General features: G+C 39.8%; 1 protein-coding gene across 1 annotated transcript in view; it reads left to right on the top strand.

Moving 5' to 3' along the window:
* The window catches only part of KDM3B (lysine (K)-specific demethylase 3B), a 42833-nt gene extending 31169 nt beyond the window's left edge, over nucleotides 1-11664 (top strand). The window contains exons 16-23 of the mRNA XM_010145425.1: nucleotides 1189-1360; nucleotides 4315-4405; nucleotides 4492-4622; nucleotides 6884-7003; nucleotides 7503-7642; nucleotides 7968-8144; nucleotides 8703-8837; nucleotides 10317-11664. Coding sequence (XP_010143727.1) covers nucleotides 1189-1360; nucleotides 4315-4405; nucleotides 4492-4622; nucleotides 6884-7003; nucleotides 7503-7642; nucleotides 7968-8144; nucleotides 8703-8837; nucleotides 10317-10397 — 1047 coding nt within the window. The 3' untranslated portion in view covers nucleotides 10398-11664. The remainder of the gene's footprint in view (nucleotides 1-1188; nucleotides 1361-4314; nucleotides 4406-4491; nucleotides 4623-6883; nucleotides 7004-7502; nucleotides 7643-7967; nucleotides 8145-8702; nucleotides 8838-10316) is intronic.
* The last annotated feature ends 217 nt before the right edge of the window (nucleotides 11665-11881 follow it).

Below are 11881 nucleotides of genomic sequence, written 5' to 3'. Positions count from 1 at the left end.
CCCCCAGCCACTCTCTCGCTCCCCTTCTCAACAGGACAGGAGGAGAATTTAAAGTGAAAAAGTTTGTGGGTCAAGATAAAGACAAGGGAAATCACTTAGCAATTGCTGTCACAGGCAAAACAGACTGAACTTGTGAAAAAGTGATTTAATTTATTTTATTATTAATTTCTTTTATTACTAAAAATAGAGTAGAATGGGGAACAAAGACAAAGATAAAAAGACCTTACCCACTCCTCCTTCTTCCTAAAGGTTCAATTTCACTCTTCCTTCTCCAACTCTTTTACCTTCTCACTCACCCACAGCAGCACAGGGGGGATGGAGAATAATGGGGGTTGTGGTCACTTTATAACATTTTGTCTCTGCTGCTCCTTCCTCCTCATGCTTTTCCCCCTGCTGCAGTGTGGGGTCCCTCCCACAGGACACAACCTTCACAAATTGCTCCAGCACGGTCCCTCCACGTGGGCTGCAGACCTTCAGGAACAGACTGTTCCAGCATGGGTTCCCAGTGGGCCAGTTTCTGATAGAAACCTTGCTCCTGCATGGGCTTCTCTCCAAGGGCCACACCTCCTGCCAGGACCCTGCTCCAGCATGGGATCTCCATGGGCTGCAGTGTGAACATCTGCTCCACCCCGGTCCTCCACAGGCTGCAGGGGGCAACCTGCTTTCACCATGGTCTCTTCCACAGGCTGTGAGGAAGAACCTCCTTCCCCTCCTCCTCTACTGACTGTGGTGTCTGCAGAATTGTTCCTTCCCCCTCCCTCCCTGCCCTCCGTAGCAGCTGCGGATCTTTTTTTACCCTTTCTTACTATCACAGAGGCACCACCAGCATCAATTATGGGCTCAGCTTTGGTCAGCAGTGGGTCTGTTGGAGCCAGTTGACACCATCTGGAGCATCTCCCAGCCTCATCTAACGGAGGCCACCCCTGCTACCAGCACCTTGCTGTGTAGACCTAATACACTTGCCTTAGTGTGATAGAATACCTCTTCTCAGGCAACTGCATATGGCCTGGGAACTTAAGTTTGCTTTGACTCTGGTTGTTTGATGCACAGAAACCAGACATGGATGAAAACAGATTTGTTGTGTCTTTTGTATGATAGTAGCCAGGAGCCTCAACTCTTAAGAAAGTTTGGCTGCATGTGTAAGAAATTTGGTTATGGTGGAGTAAGCATTCATCTTTGTATTCTCAGCCCGTGCTGGTATCTGGTGTCCATAAGAAGTTGAAGTCAGAGCTTTGGAAGCCAGAAGCTTTCAGCCTGGAATTTGGAGATCAAGATGTAGATTTGGTGAACTGCAGGAACTGTGCCATAATTTCAGACGTGAAAGTGCGTGACTTCTGGGATGGCTTTGAGATAATATCTAGTAAGTAATATCTATGGCTGACTAGTTTAACTGAGCAGTCTGTCTTGCTACTTTCAATTCCTCCTTTTTCATCTATTTTCTCAAAAAATAAAAAAATAAAGATTAAAAAAATCCAAATAGCTATGAGTATCATCCAAAGAAGCCATTGCTCCTTAGATGTAGCACACCCTAGAAAAATACTTTATTGGTGAAGATTAGGGCAGGGCTGCCCAAGAAGACTTCGTACTGCAGGGCAATGGTGTGTGTTACTTCAGTGTGTCAAAAGATGATCCATTTCATGGGAAACTACCATTTTTTAACCTTTCCTCAGTGAAATTAATCATCAGTTACCTTCATTAAGACAGTAAGTAATTTGACTACCATTACTCTCCTCCAAATTCAACTTTTATTGTAAAACTAAAGGAACCCTGCAGAGCTAAAACAGAGTTTTGATGCTAAGACTCAGACTTGGTGGAATACATCAACTAAGAAAACTTAACATTGCAAATTATTTTTATAATAGATATCTGTGAGTACAAATACAAGTTTATATGTATTATGAGTAGCAATGTGTATGCGCACCTCATGTGATAACACATCACTTAATGCTTGAGTTCTTTGAGAAAAACTTCTGTCAAGTGTGGATGGGAAGCTAACCAGGTAAAATTCCTGGGGATATAATGGGTTGGATTAAAGGGCTTCTGAAGAGCGGAGTACTCTTTTAGATTGCATGTACCTAGATCAGAGTGGTCTTTATTTACAGATGTTAGAGTTGTGATGGTTCATTGCAATGCTGCTGATTTTAGTCTTGTGTTTAAAACGTTTTCTGTATTTATTGCTATGTTCACATAGCAGAAATGGTGAACTGCTGGGTGACTTAATGGAATGTTCAACAGTGAATGAAATTACAGATTTGTAGACCAAGAATATTCCTTTCCCTAGTCATTTTCTACTCAAAGAACTCCCATCTTTTGAATTGTTTTTGTATGGTTCCGAGAACAGAGTCTTGAATTTTGTCCTGTTAAATGTCATACTATTTCTGTTATTACTCAGAAGTAGTTGGCCTAGAAGGATGTAACAGTTTGGACCTTCCAGTGGTAATTGGGAAGCTTCACAAACTCTTCACTTTTATGCTAAGGTCATTCATGAAAACAGTAAATTCGTATGGATCAGGTTATCTTTGAGAAATGTTATTTGTAGTTTGTCTCCAAAGAGATGTGCTCCTTTCAGCAAAATCAGCTGCTGCCTTTCTTTTAGACAATGCTTTTACCACATTTCATATCAGAAATGATAATGATCTAGGTTGATCACTTTTGCTAGTTTCTTCTAAATACATTTTATTTAGTGTTTTTCAGCCATGTACAATCCCCAGTTTAGAAGAATATTATTTGCTCCTAGGTCAGAGATTTCACACACTAACTCATACGAAAACTGTTTGCAAATTATGTAATGACTCTGACTTCTCAGCATTACACAAATTTTAGATTTCTCAAATACGAGGCTGGCTGTGTCCCCCCCTTGCCACTCGCATTAAGTTATTGAAGAGAACAGCCACTGAATATGGAGGTGGTATTGAGATAATGCCTTAATTATTCTATATGATACTTTAGTTAATGCCGTTTACTTTTAATATCTTCAAGTTCTAAATGGGCTTTTGGCAGGTCTTAACTTTTTGGTCCTTCTTAGACCTTTCCTCTGCTGATCAGATGTTTTGTGGGTTTTGTCCATTTTCATGAATTTAGTCAGATCTGTATGCTTTCCTTCAGGTAGCTCTTCACTCTGTCCTTTCTGAGTAGCCTTCCTACAAGTTTCTTCTCCTTGTTTGGAACAAAGATTCTTGATGAGTTCAAATTCTTGAATATGGGAAGTTCTGAAACATCTTTAAATTCAAGTCCTTGAGCTTTTCAGTTCACTTGACTCTCCAAAATCATATTTTTCTTTAAATCAGTTTACATATCTGCAGTCCTTAATTCCTTTTAATTTCAATAAAATGTTTTATTTTTTTATATATATAGATTGCAAACTAAAGCTGTCTTCTGTAGCCTGTTGATATATAACATAAATGTAATTCACAGGTCTCCAAGTCCTGGGTAAGGTAGGAAGTGGTGAAGGATGTTACTTTAGGAGGAAAAGGGGGTGTAAAGGTGTCTGCAGAATGCTCTGTTTTTCAGTTGATGGCTTCACACAGAGCTGTGAAGAACCTGGCAGAAAAGTGAGCTTCGTTACTCACTAAATGTTCCGCCGAGTTTTGTAAGCTGTTCCACGTACCGCTTCCAGATACACTCTTAGCCATTGTAACATCTGAGGCAAACAGCAGCTGATGTGGTCAGTACATGCACTGCTGCATATGTAATGCCTTTCTGTGCTGTAGCTTTCTCTGTTACCAGTTAAGGCTCGCTTACAACTCTTGGATTGAAGAACAAGTGTTTGAATTTGGCAGCCTGCTAATCTGAGTGCCTCCAGCAAAGAAGAATTTAAACAAGGCTGTCTCCCTCAGTAACCACCTGCCATTTAGCCTTTCTGAGTGTGGTGTACCATGGTTTCTTGCTTTATACTGAGGTTAGGGTTGATTCCAGCTCATGAATCAATAACTTCAATTTTATAGAAGCATCACTTTTGAAAGAAAAGATAGAACTCCTTTAGACTCTGGTAAAAGTAGGAAGGCAGAATGCTTTGGAAAGGCTTGTTTTTGAAGCTGAATAAAAGCTTTTCTAAAATGTAGCAGCTGTGTAAAATCTGTCAAACTTCTGCTGAAGGTGATGAGATGCACGCACACACATAGATATCTGTGTCTATAATTGTTAAACTGCTGATTGGCCATGCTGTGGGGTTATGCTTGTAACCCCAAAGAAAAATCAGGTTCCATTTTGCTGTGCAATGTAAGAGGTCTTGGTACAAAAGGCTTACAGCTTAAGCAAGGTAATGGGCAAGGTAAAAAGATATTACGTGAAGAAATCTTAATTTGTTTCTTGCAGAACGGCTCCGGTCAGATGATGGTCAGCCAATGGTACTAAAGTTAAAGGATTGGCCTCCAGGGGAGGACTTTAGAGATATGATGCCCACGAGGTAAGTAAACCTTACTGTCAATGCCTCTGGGACTGCTGTGGGCACTACAGGAGGAAACATGCCTTTGTTCTCTTTTTGTTCTCTAGGTTTGAGGACCTGATGGAAAATCTTCCTCTTCCCGAATATACCAAGAGGGATGGCAGATTGAATTTGGCTTCTAGGCTGCCAAGCTACTTTGTTCGTCCTGATTTGGGTCCGAAAATGTACAACGCCTATGGTATGTGAGAATAGTTCTGCAGATGTTGATTTTTGTGACTCTTTATTAGGGCACGTGCAAGACTGTGGCATTAATCAAAACTCACTGCTTATCCTAGACCACATTGTCTGGGGTTTTTTTAAGTTGGTCCTGTGATCTATTCCTATGCTAGTTTTCTATCTGTCAGATTGTCAGATGTGCCCTTTTTTGCCTTGTGGTTTTCAAGAGATGTACGTATTATAAGTTTGCAAACGACTATAATTTAATAGATCTAGTAAGCATAATACTGATACAGGTTTCAAGGAGAAGTTAATATCTTTTTGCGACCAGCTGATGCATTTGAGAGGAAAATTAGCCAGCTTCTGGGCACTTTGATCTGTGCATTCATGTTTCCAGCCAGGGTTGTAATTTTCTTATTCCACGTCTGACAAGACGGACAACATGCAAGACAAAACTCTCCCCATGTTCAGCTACCTGAATTGGATAGATTTGTCCTCTTAAGACTGCAGTTACATAGTAGGAGAATACCATACAAATGGAGGAACCCTTTGTCTGGACACATGCCTAGGGCTGTGAGGCATTAAACTTTCAAATGATTGTCACTATAGCAGAGTGTGGAGGCCGTATGAACAATTAACGCATACGGCATCAACTTGAATTATTTTAGTTTCTGAATGTACTGATGTTGAGGTCATGGCCAAAAACAGGATTTGGAGACTTTTAAATTAAAACAAATGAAAGTTGCTAAAGTTCCAGGTTACTTTAAAATAACCAATTGATTTGGAAGTGTGTACTTCTGAAACTTCAGAGTAAGATAAGTAACATTTAAAGTAGTTGCTCTTTGTAAAAATGTCCAAGTGATACTGATAAGGAAAAAGTCGCCTAAATAAAAGGACTGTTTACAGAAGTTAACCATGAAGAAATCTTATTCTTTTCAACAGGTTTTGTTTTGTGTGTAAAGGACCATTAAATAGTGATCAATTTTTATATATTAATATGTGCACTGTTTAACTTAAGACTTGCCATTGATGTTGTAGTTGTATTTCCCAGCATACTTGGAGTATGTCTTAAACCACTAGCAAATAATTAAGGAAAGGATGGCGCTTCTTAAATTACATCCTGCTGGATCTGTCAAAGCACAGTTTTGAGGTGGAGGTTGTAAGGGCCCTTACTTGAGGTCAATAATGAAGCTGTCTTTTGTGAATTTGTCTGGTCTTTTTCTCTGAACCTATATATTATGTTTATCCCTGTCTGTATTTCAGCTGTGCTTTCTTAACAGTTCACGGTACAAACTGTCTGCATTAGCTACAGTTTCTGTTACGGATGGATACCGTACAATGAATTGAGTGCCTGTCCCCAGAATCTTGTATTTTAAACAGAAAAGAGATAAATAAGATGGTGATCCTAAAATATAACCAGTATTCTCATGGTCATACTTAATGTTAGCTGATACAAAGATTTTTTTAATATTCTCAATTTTTTTCCCCATGTTACTTGGTAGAGGAGATGGTAAAGCGAAAGTAGAGGAAGCGAGTGCTATTGAAGGGTCAGAGGAAGAGAGAAGAATGTGTTATATGAGGTGAAAGAAGCAAACACTTGAAATCTTTCTCCATTACTCATAGCCACTTGAAAGGTGTAAGATCATCCAATGTACAAAGGTATAAGAACTTGAGGGTCTGCAGGTGTTTTTCCTTACTCAGTCGTAATCTGAATTGTGAATGATGAGTTGGACAACAGCTGCTGCAAATTCAACTGATCATACGGATTTTACAGCTGAGTATGAGAAAATAACAAACTGCTGGAGGCTTATACTTGTTACTGTCCCATGACTTGCTGCACACAGTGTGATGCTAATGCCACTTAATGGAAGTTGGGGTTTCCCTTGTACCTCCAAGCAGAGGAAAATAGGGCCAGAGAATACCTACTAACTTTGTATTGTGAAAGCTAAGTTGCTTACTACAGACTGTTTAAATGACCCAGAGAGAGACAAAATTGTAAAGTACAAGCTTTGTAAAGTTCAGGCTTTGTTTTGAAAATGCTTCTTTTCCCATGACTTGGTGAACTATATTTGTTACTTCTATTTCCTGTAAAATAAAAATACTACTCATCAGTAAACTTTACTTAAGCCACACATGGCATGAAAATAACTGTTTCAGCTGCCCCTTGACATTGGTTTGTGCTGTCATTGCTGTGTCAAGTTAGCATTCTAGAAAGGTCTTTCAGGTAGGTTATTTCTATAAGAGCTTAAATAGAATTTGATTTTATTTTGCACTCTATTATAGGTTTAATTACTGCAGAAGACAGACGAGTTGGCACCACAAACCTTCACTTGGATGTGTCTGATGCTGTTAATGTCATGGTGTACGTTGGGATTCCTATCGGAGAAGGGACCCATGATGATGGTAATGTTTGAGGAAAGCTGTTTTCTGTCCATTAAAAATGAATTGTGTGTGCAAGAAAGACAACTGTACCTTTTATTGTTTAACCTTGTCATGTCTATGATATAAAACCCAAATATACAAGGCAGTTTGCTACGTCTGCAGCACATAATTAAGTGTTGGGAAGGCCTCATTGGTTCCTAACTGTGGAAGCACCAGAGTTTTAGTTTACTAGAAATTAGAAGAGAGGAGGGAAAAGGGTGTTAAGTTTTTCTTTCTTCTTGTATTTGAATAGTTGTAGTTAGTTCAGTTTGAATTCATGGCTGAGCTTTGTGTTGAGCTGTCATTTGACACATTTCCTGAATTTTGTTAAGATGAAGTTAGCTGTGCTTAGAAAGGGCACTGTATGACGCAGCAGTTACAGTAGCAGCATGACTGGATTTAGCAGCTCAAAATGCTCCTTCCTATGTCAAAAATGAGAAGCGTTGTAATCATGTTGCTTGTATGTGGATTCCCCTTTCAGAGGTTCTGAAAACAATCGATGAGGGAGATGCTGATGATGTAACTAAGCAGCGAATCCATGAAGGAAGAGAGAAACCTGGAGCATTGTGGCACATCTATGCTGCCAAGGATGCTGAAAAGATACGGGAACTTCTTCGAAAGGTATGTTGGTTGCAAAGGAGGCTTAGGCCTACAGGATTCTTTGACTAGCTGACAGCAGCTGAATGGTACAAATTGCTGCCAGTATCAGTGCAAAGGTATTCTCATGATGTCTTTGAGGACTTTAATAGTCATTATGTTCCCAGGTTTTCAGCCTGATCTAGAATCTTCATGCTAATGTCAATAGTTAAGACCTAAATGAGCTTAATAAAAGTAATGTTTTACCTTGAAATAGATTGTTACGGTTTTTGGTACAGAGCTTTTTGTGAGCCAGCAATGTCAAGGTGCTGTGTCATGGTTTCCTCCCCACCCCGTATCTTGGCCCTAGGTTGGAGAAGAACAAGGCCAAGAAAATCCCCCGGATCATGACCCCATTCATGACCAAAGCTGGTACTTGGACCAGACCTTACGTAAGCGTCTCTATGATGAGTATGGCGTACAAGGCTGGGCAATAGTGCAGTTCCTTGGAGATGCTGTGTTCATCCCTGCAGGTGCTCCCCATCAGGTGAGTATGCTAACTTTAAGCTGTGTTGACAAATAAAATTGAATTTGAAGCAAAACAAAACTGTGACTTCAAAATAACTCTTTGTTAATATTCCTGGCTTAGGACCGCATTCATAGAAAACGGAACCTTTCAGGAACTACTTGAATTGGATCTCAGTCATTATATTAGTAAAGATTATATAAATAACCGAATGATGTGTATAGTACTGTGATGGAATTAAGAAAAAAAAGAAAATTAGGGTGAATGGTGGGGCAACCATTTCTGTGTAGTGAAACTTCAGCCAAGGGAACAGAATTCAAAAAAAGTGTGGAGAACAGTTGAGAATTTCCTGTAGGGAATGCTACTGTATGTAGGAGAACAGGGAACATGTGAGATGTCCGGTATTTTGGTCTGGTTTTACTACTAGACACAGTTTTGTGTGAGATCAAATAGCCCTCAGTTCCTGGTTTTGATAAGTGAATGTGGAAGAACCCAACATACATGGTAATGGGTTTTGTGAGGGTTTGTATGGTTCATTCAATCGTGATGTAACTTTTCATTTGATATGGGTTCTTTTAGGTCCATAATTTGTACAGTTGCATTAAAGTGGCAGAAGATTTTGTATCTCCAGAACACGTGAAGCATTGCTTCCGTCTCACCCAGGAGTTCAGGCATCTGTCTAATACACATACAAACCACGAGGATAAGCTGCAGGTAACCGTTTTATGACAGGAGTCACTACATATATCCTGTGTTCTGCTAGCATTGTTCAGTACTAGAAACTTCTGACTCGTGGTTTAAGGGCGGCAGGGGGGGAGAAGAGAAAACTTTGCACAGTTTTTGGAGGTTCTCATTTGGTAAGTATTTAAAAAATAATTGATACACCTATGTCTACAGTATTACATAAACAAAAATTGGTGATAAACTTCTGGATTTCCAGAGAAGTTTGCCACGATAGGACTATTGCATGTGCGAGTATTAGTAAGGTTCAAAATGGCCAAGTCCTGAATGACAGTGAGCATAGCAGGAAAAAGGAACTATCAAAAAGGAAAAAGCAGTGCTTTGTTTTGAAGAGATGTGCTTATTTGACCAAGGACAGTTGTATGTGTTTCTTTATTGCCTACAGAAAAATGGCTCTGAAAGTGAAAGCTTGCTTATTTGAATCAGGGTTATGGTTTGCAGATTTTGTTGTCAGCCATTTTTTGTGTGTTAGTAGTCTCATGAATGTAAAATGAAGGAGAGTGGAGGGGAAAAAAAAGAAAAAAAAAAAAAGAGATGTAACTTCTGGCAAAGTGAAACTAAATACTCCTGTGAAAAGGAATACCAGTTGTATTTGTGCCTCACAAACTTTGTCATTTTTGTCACTTTTCTTTTGTATTTTAATAGTATTTTTATGTAAATATCTGATTTAATACGTATGTATGTGTGTGCATATATATAAATATACAAAGACAATAACTGTCACGTAAATGATACAAAAGACTGATATCCTACGCATACCAGGAAAAGAGGATGGATTTTGGCAGTTAGTTGGGCAAGTGCAGTTAAGCTACTGAGAGGTGAAACTGTTCTGTTCAATACCTAGAAACTGAAATCAAATAAACTTAGATCAGAACCAAGGTAGCGCTTTGGTGGTTCAGTAGCTAAGTGTGGAACAGGTTGTTGTGAGTACTAGTGGATTTTTCATCTCTAATCTTTCTTGCCTTGGAAGATGCACAAATTAGAAGAATTTCTAGTCTCCGTTCAAAGACAATAGGATGATTTGTTGCATCATCTTAATTTGCGTAGGGTTAAACCATGTGATTTTCTTGCTCTCTTTGAGTTGGATTCATGTGAATCTGTAAGGGACTCCCATCACAAGACCTTTTTCAAAATAAACTTATATGCAGGACTTCATAGTGGGCTTTCTCCCAGCACTGATGAAAGAGAGATCTCTTCTTAAAATAGTATGAGTAAATATGTGTTGCTGGGTGACCAGAAAATGGGTTAATAAGTCAGTGCGGGTGTCTCAAATGTTTGTCATCTAATGGTGACAATGAAAATCTGTGCTGTTGATGCTGAAGCAGTAATAGTCTGTGCTTTGTGTAAACTTGACAAATTCGGCTGTCAAAGTGGATCGTGTAGCTCCGTAAGCCTCTCCTTGTTAGGCTGTAGAAGTTGATTTTTTTCTTTTGTTTTGTTTTCCTGTTACAGGTGAAGAACATTATCTACCATGCAGTGAAAGATGCTGTTGGCACACTGAAAGCTCATGAATCAAAACTAGCTAGATCGTAGGAACTGCTGATTCCAAATGCCCTGTGCAGTAAGCCTTTTGCTCACACTACCTACAGGGACTGCACGAGTGCCTCTGCAGGAGCAGAGGCTTCTCTCTTCAGAGCTGGTGTGGTCAGTATTACACACACTCTTCAGCCACTGTTTTCTACGCTGCCTCAACACTGAAGGTCTAACGGAAGGTCGCACTGTTACATGCAGAATTCCAGATTCTAATGGAAGGTGCCATTCCCTTTACTGTGGCCTTTTGCAGATTGGAAGAACACGAAAGCCACTTGGTGTTCCTGCATATTATGATTAGAAATGGTATAAAGAGTGTGGATGTTGGTTTTTTCCTCATGCCTAGTTAGTCTCCACAAAGTTAGAAGGAGTGTGCTGGAGGTGGGTTGTCCTACTGCACACTTAGTTGATAGCTGCTGAAGGAGCGTGACCAACAGTAGCCCAACTGCAGAAAGTTAAGCAAACTTCCCACGTGAGATACAGGCCAAGGAAAAGAATAAAGCTATTCTCTGCACTCCCCTTCTTGTAGCTGTTTCTCTATACACTCTTTAGAGTTGCAGAAATAAAGGGAGAACCCACTTTTTTTTCCCCCCAGGAGACTCCAGAATTAGGAGAATTGTGTATTTAGTGAAAAACTAGGTTTGTAGTGAAACAGTTAATATTTCATGAAAGTAGATATTTTTAGTATTTTTGAAGTACCACAACTGTTCCTGGATTTTCAAGGAAAGGCGCATTACGTTTAGTCTTCCTTTCAATAAAATCAAGAAGTGATTTTTAGAAAGCATCCAAAATAGCACAAAAACAGCCAAAGGAGAGTGAATAGAAATTGACACCCCACCTCCCTCGCCCATATTCCTCACTCATATTCCCCCCCTCTCCCTATGCCACCCTACTTCCGCAGAATGAGAAGTAAAAAGGAGTATAAATTGTTCTCCTGTGGAGATGTTGTACATCTCTTCCTGCACTGGTGACTGCAGGCAATAGTTCACCCAATACCAGTGCTAGCTGAAAACATCTATCCTTTCCAAAGTGAAGGAAAAGTTAACTTTCAGTGTCAACTTTGTCCAGAACTATTTTAAGTAAAACGTTCCTGCTTGATAGAACTGTATTCAGAATTTACTAATGTCAGCATTGATGCAATGGATGTCATTGGGTACATGGGGAAATGTATCCGCCCTATATCCAGCTGTACTGTAGTGCCACATGCAGGCCTGTTAATATGTTCACGGTTATTTCATTTTTTAAAAAATAAAAGTCATTTACTGTAACAGCCTGGGCAGTTTCTTTCAGACTTGTACGCTGATCTTGCGGCTTTGAGATTGCCTCGACTTCTGCCTCTGGCAGCGTAGCCCACCTGCAAATTTCTTGCCTTGTGTCTGACCAGAAGGCTTGGTTGTTTCAGGCCGGACGCCCCAAGTACGTGTTGGGAGCACACCAGGCTACCTGCAGCCTCTTGGTTCTGAGTTAGTTTGGGCAGAAGATCTATC

This window comes from Buceros rhinoceros, unplaced genomic scaffold, assembly GCF_000710305.1.
Source record: "Buceros rhinoceros silvestris isolate BGI_N320 unplaced genomic scaffold, ASM71030v1 scaffold17911, whole genome shotgun sequence".
NCBI lineage: Eukaryota > Metazoa > Chordata > Aves > Bucerotiformes > Bucerotidae > Buceros > Buceros rhinoceros.
This window is presented reverse-complemented; position numbering and strand designations above follow the sequence as displayed.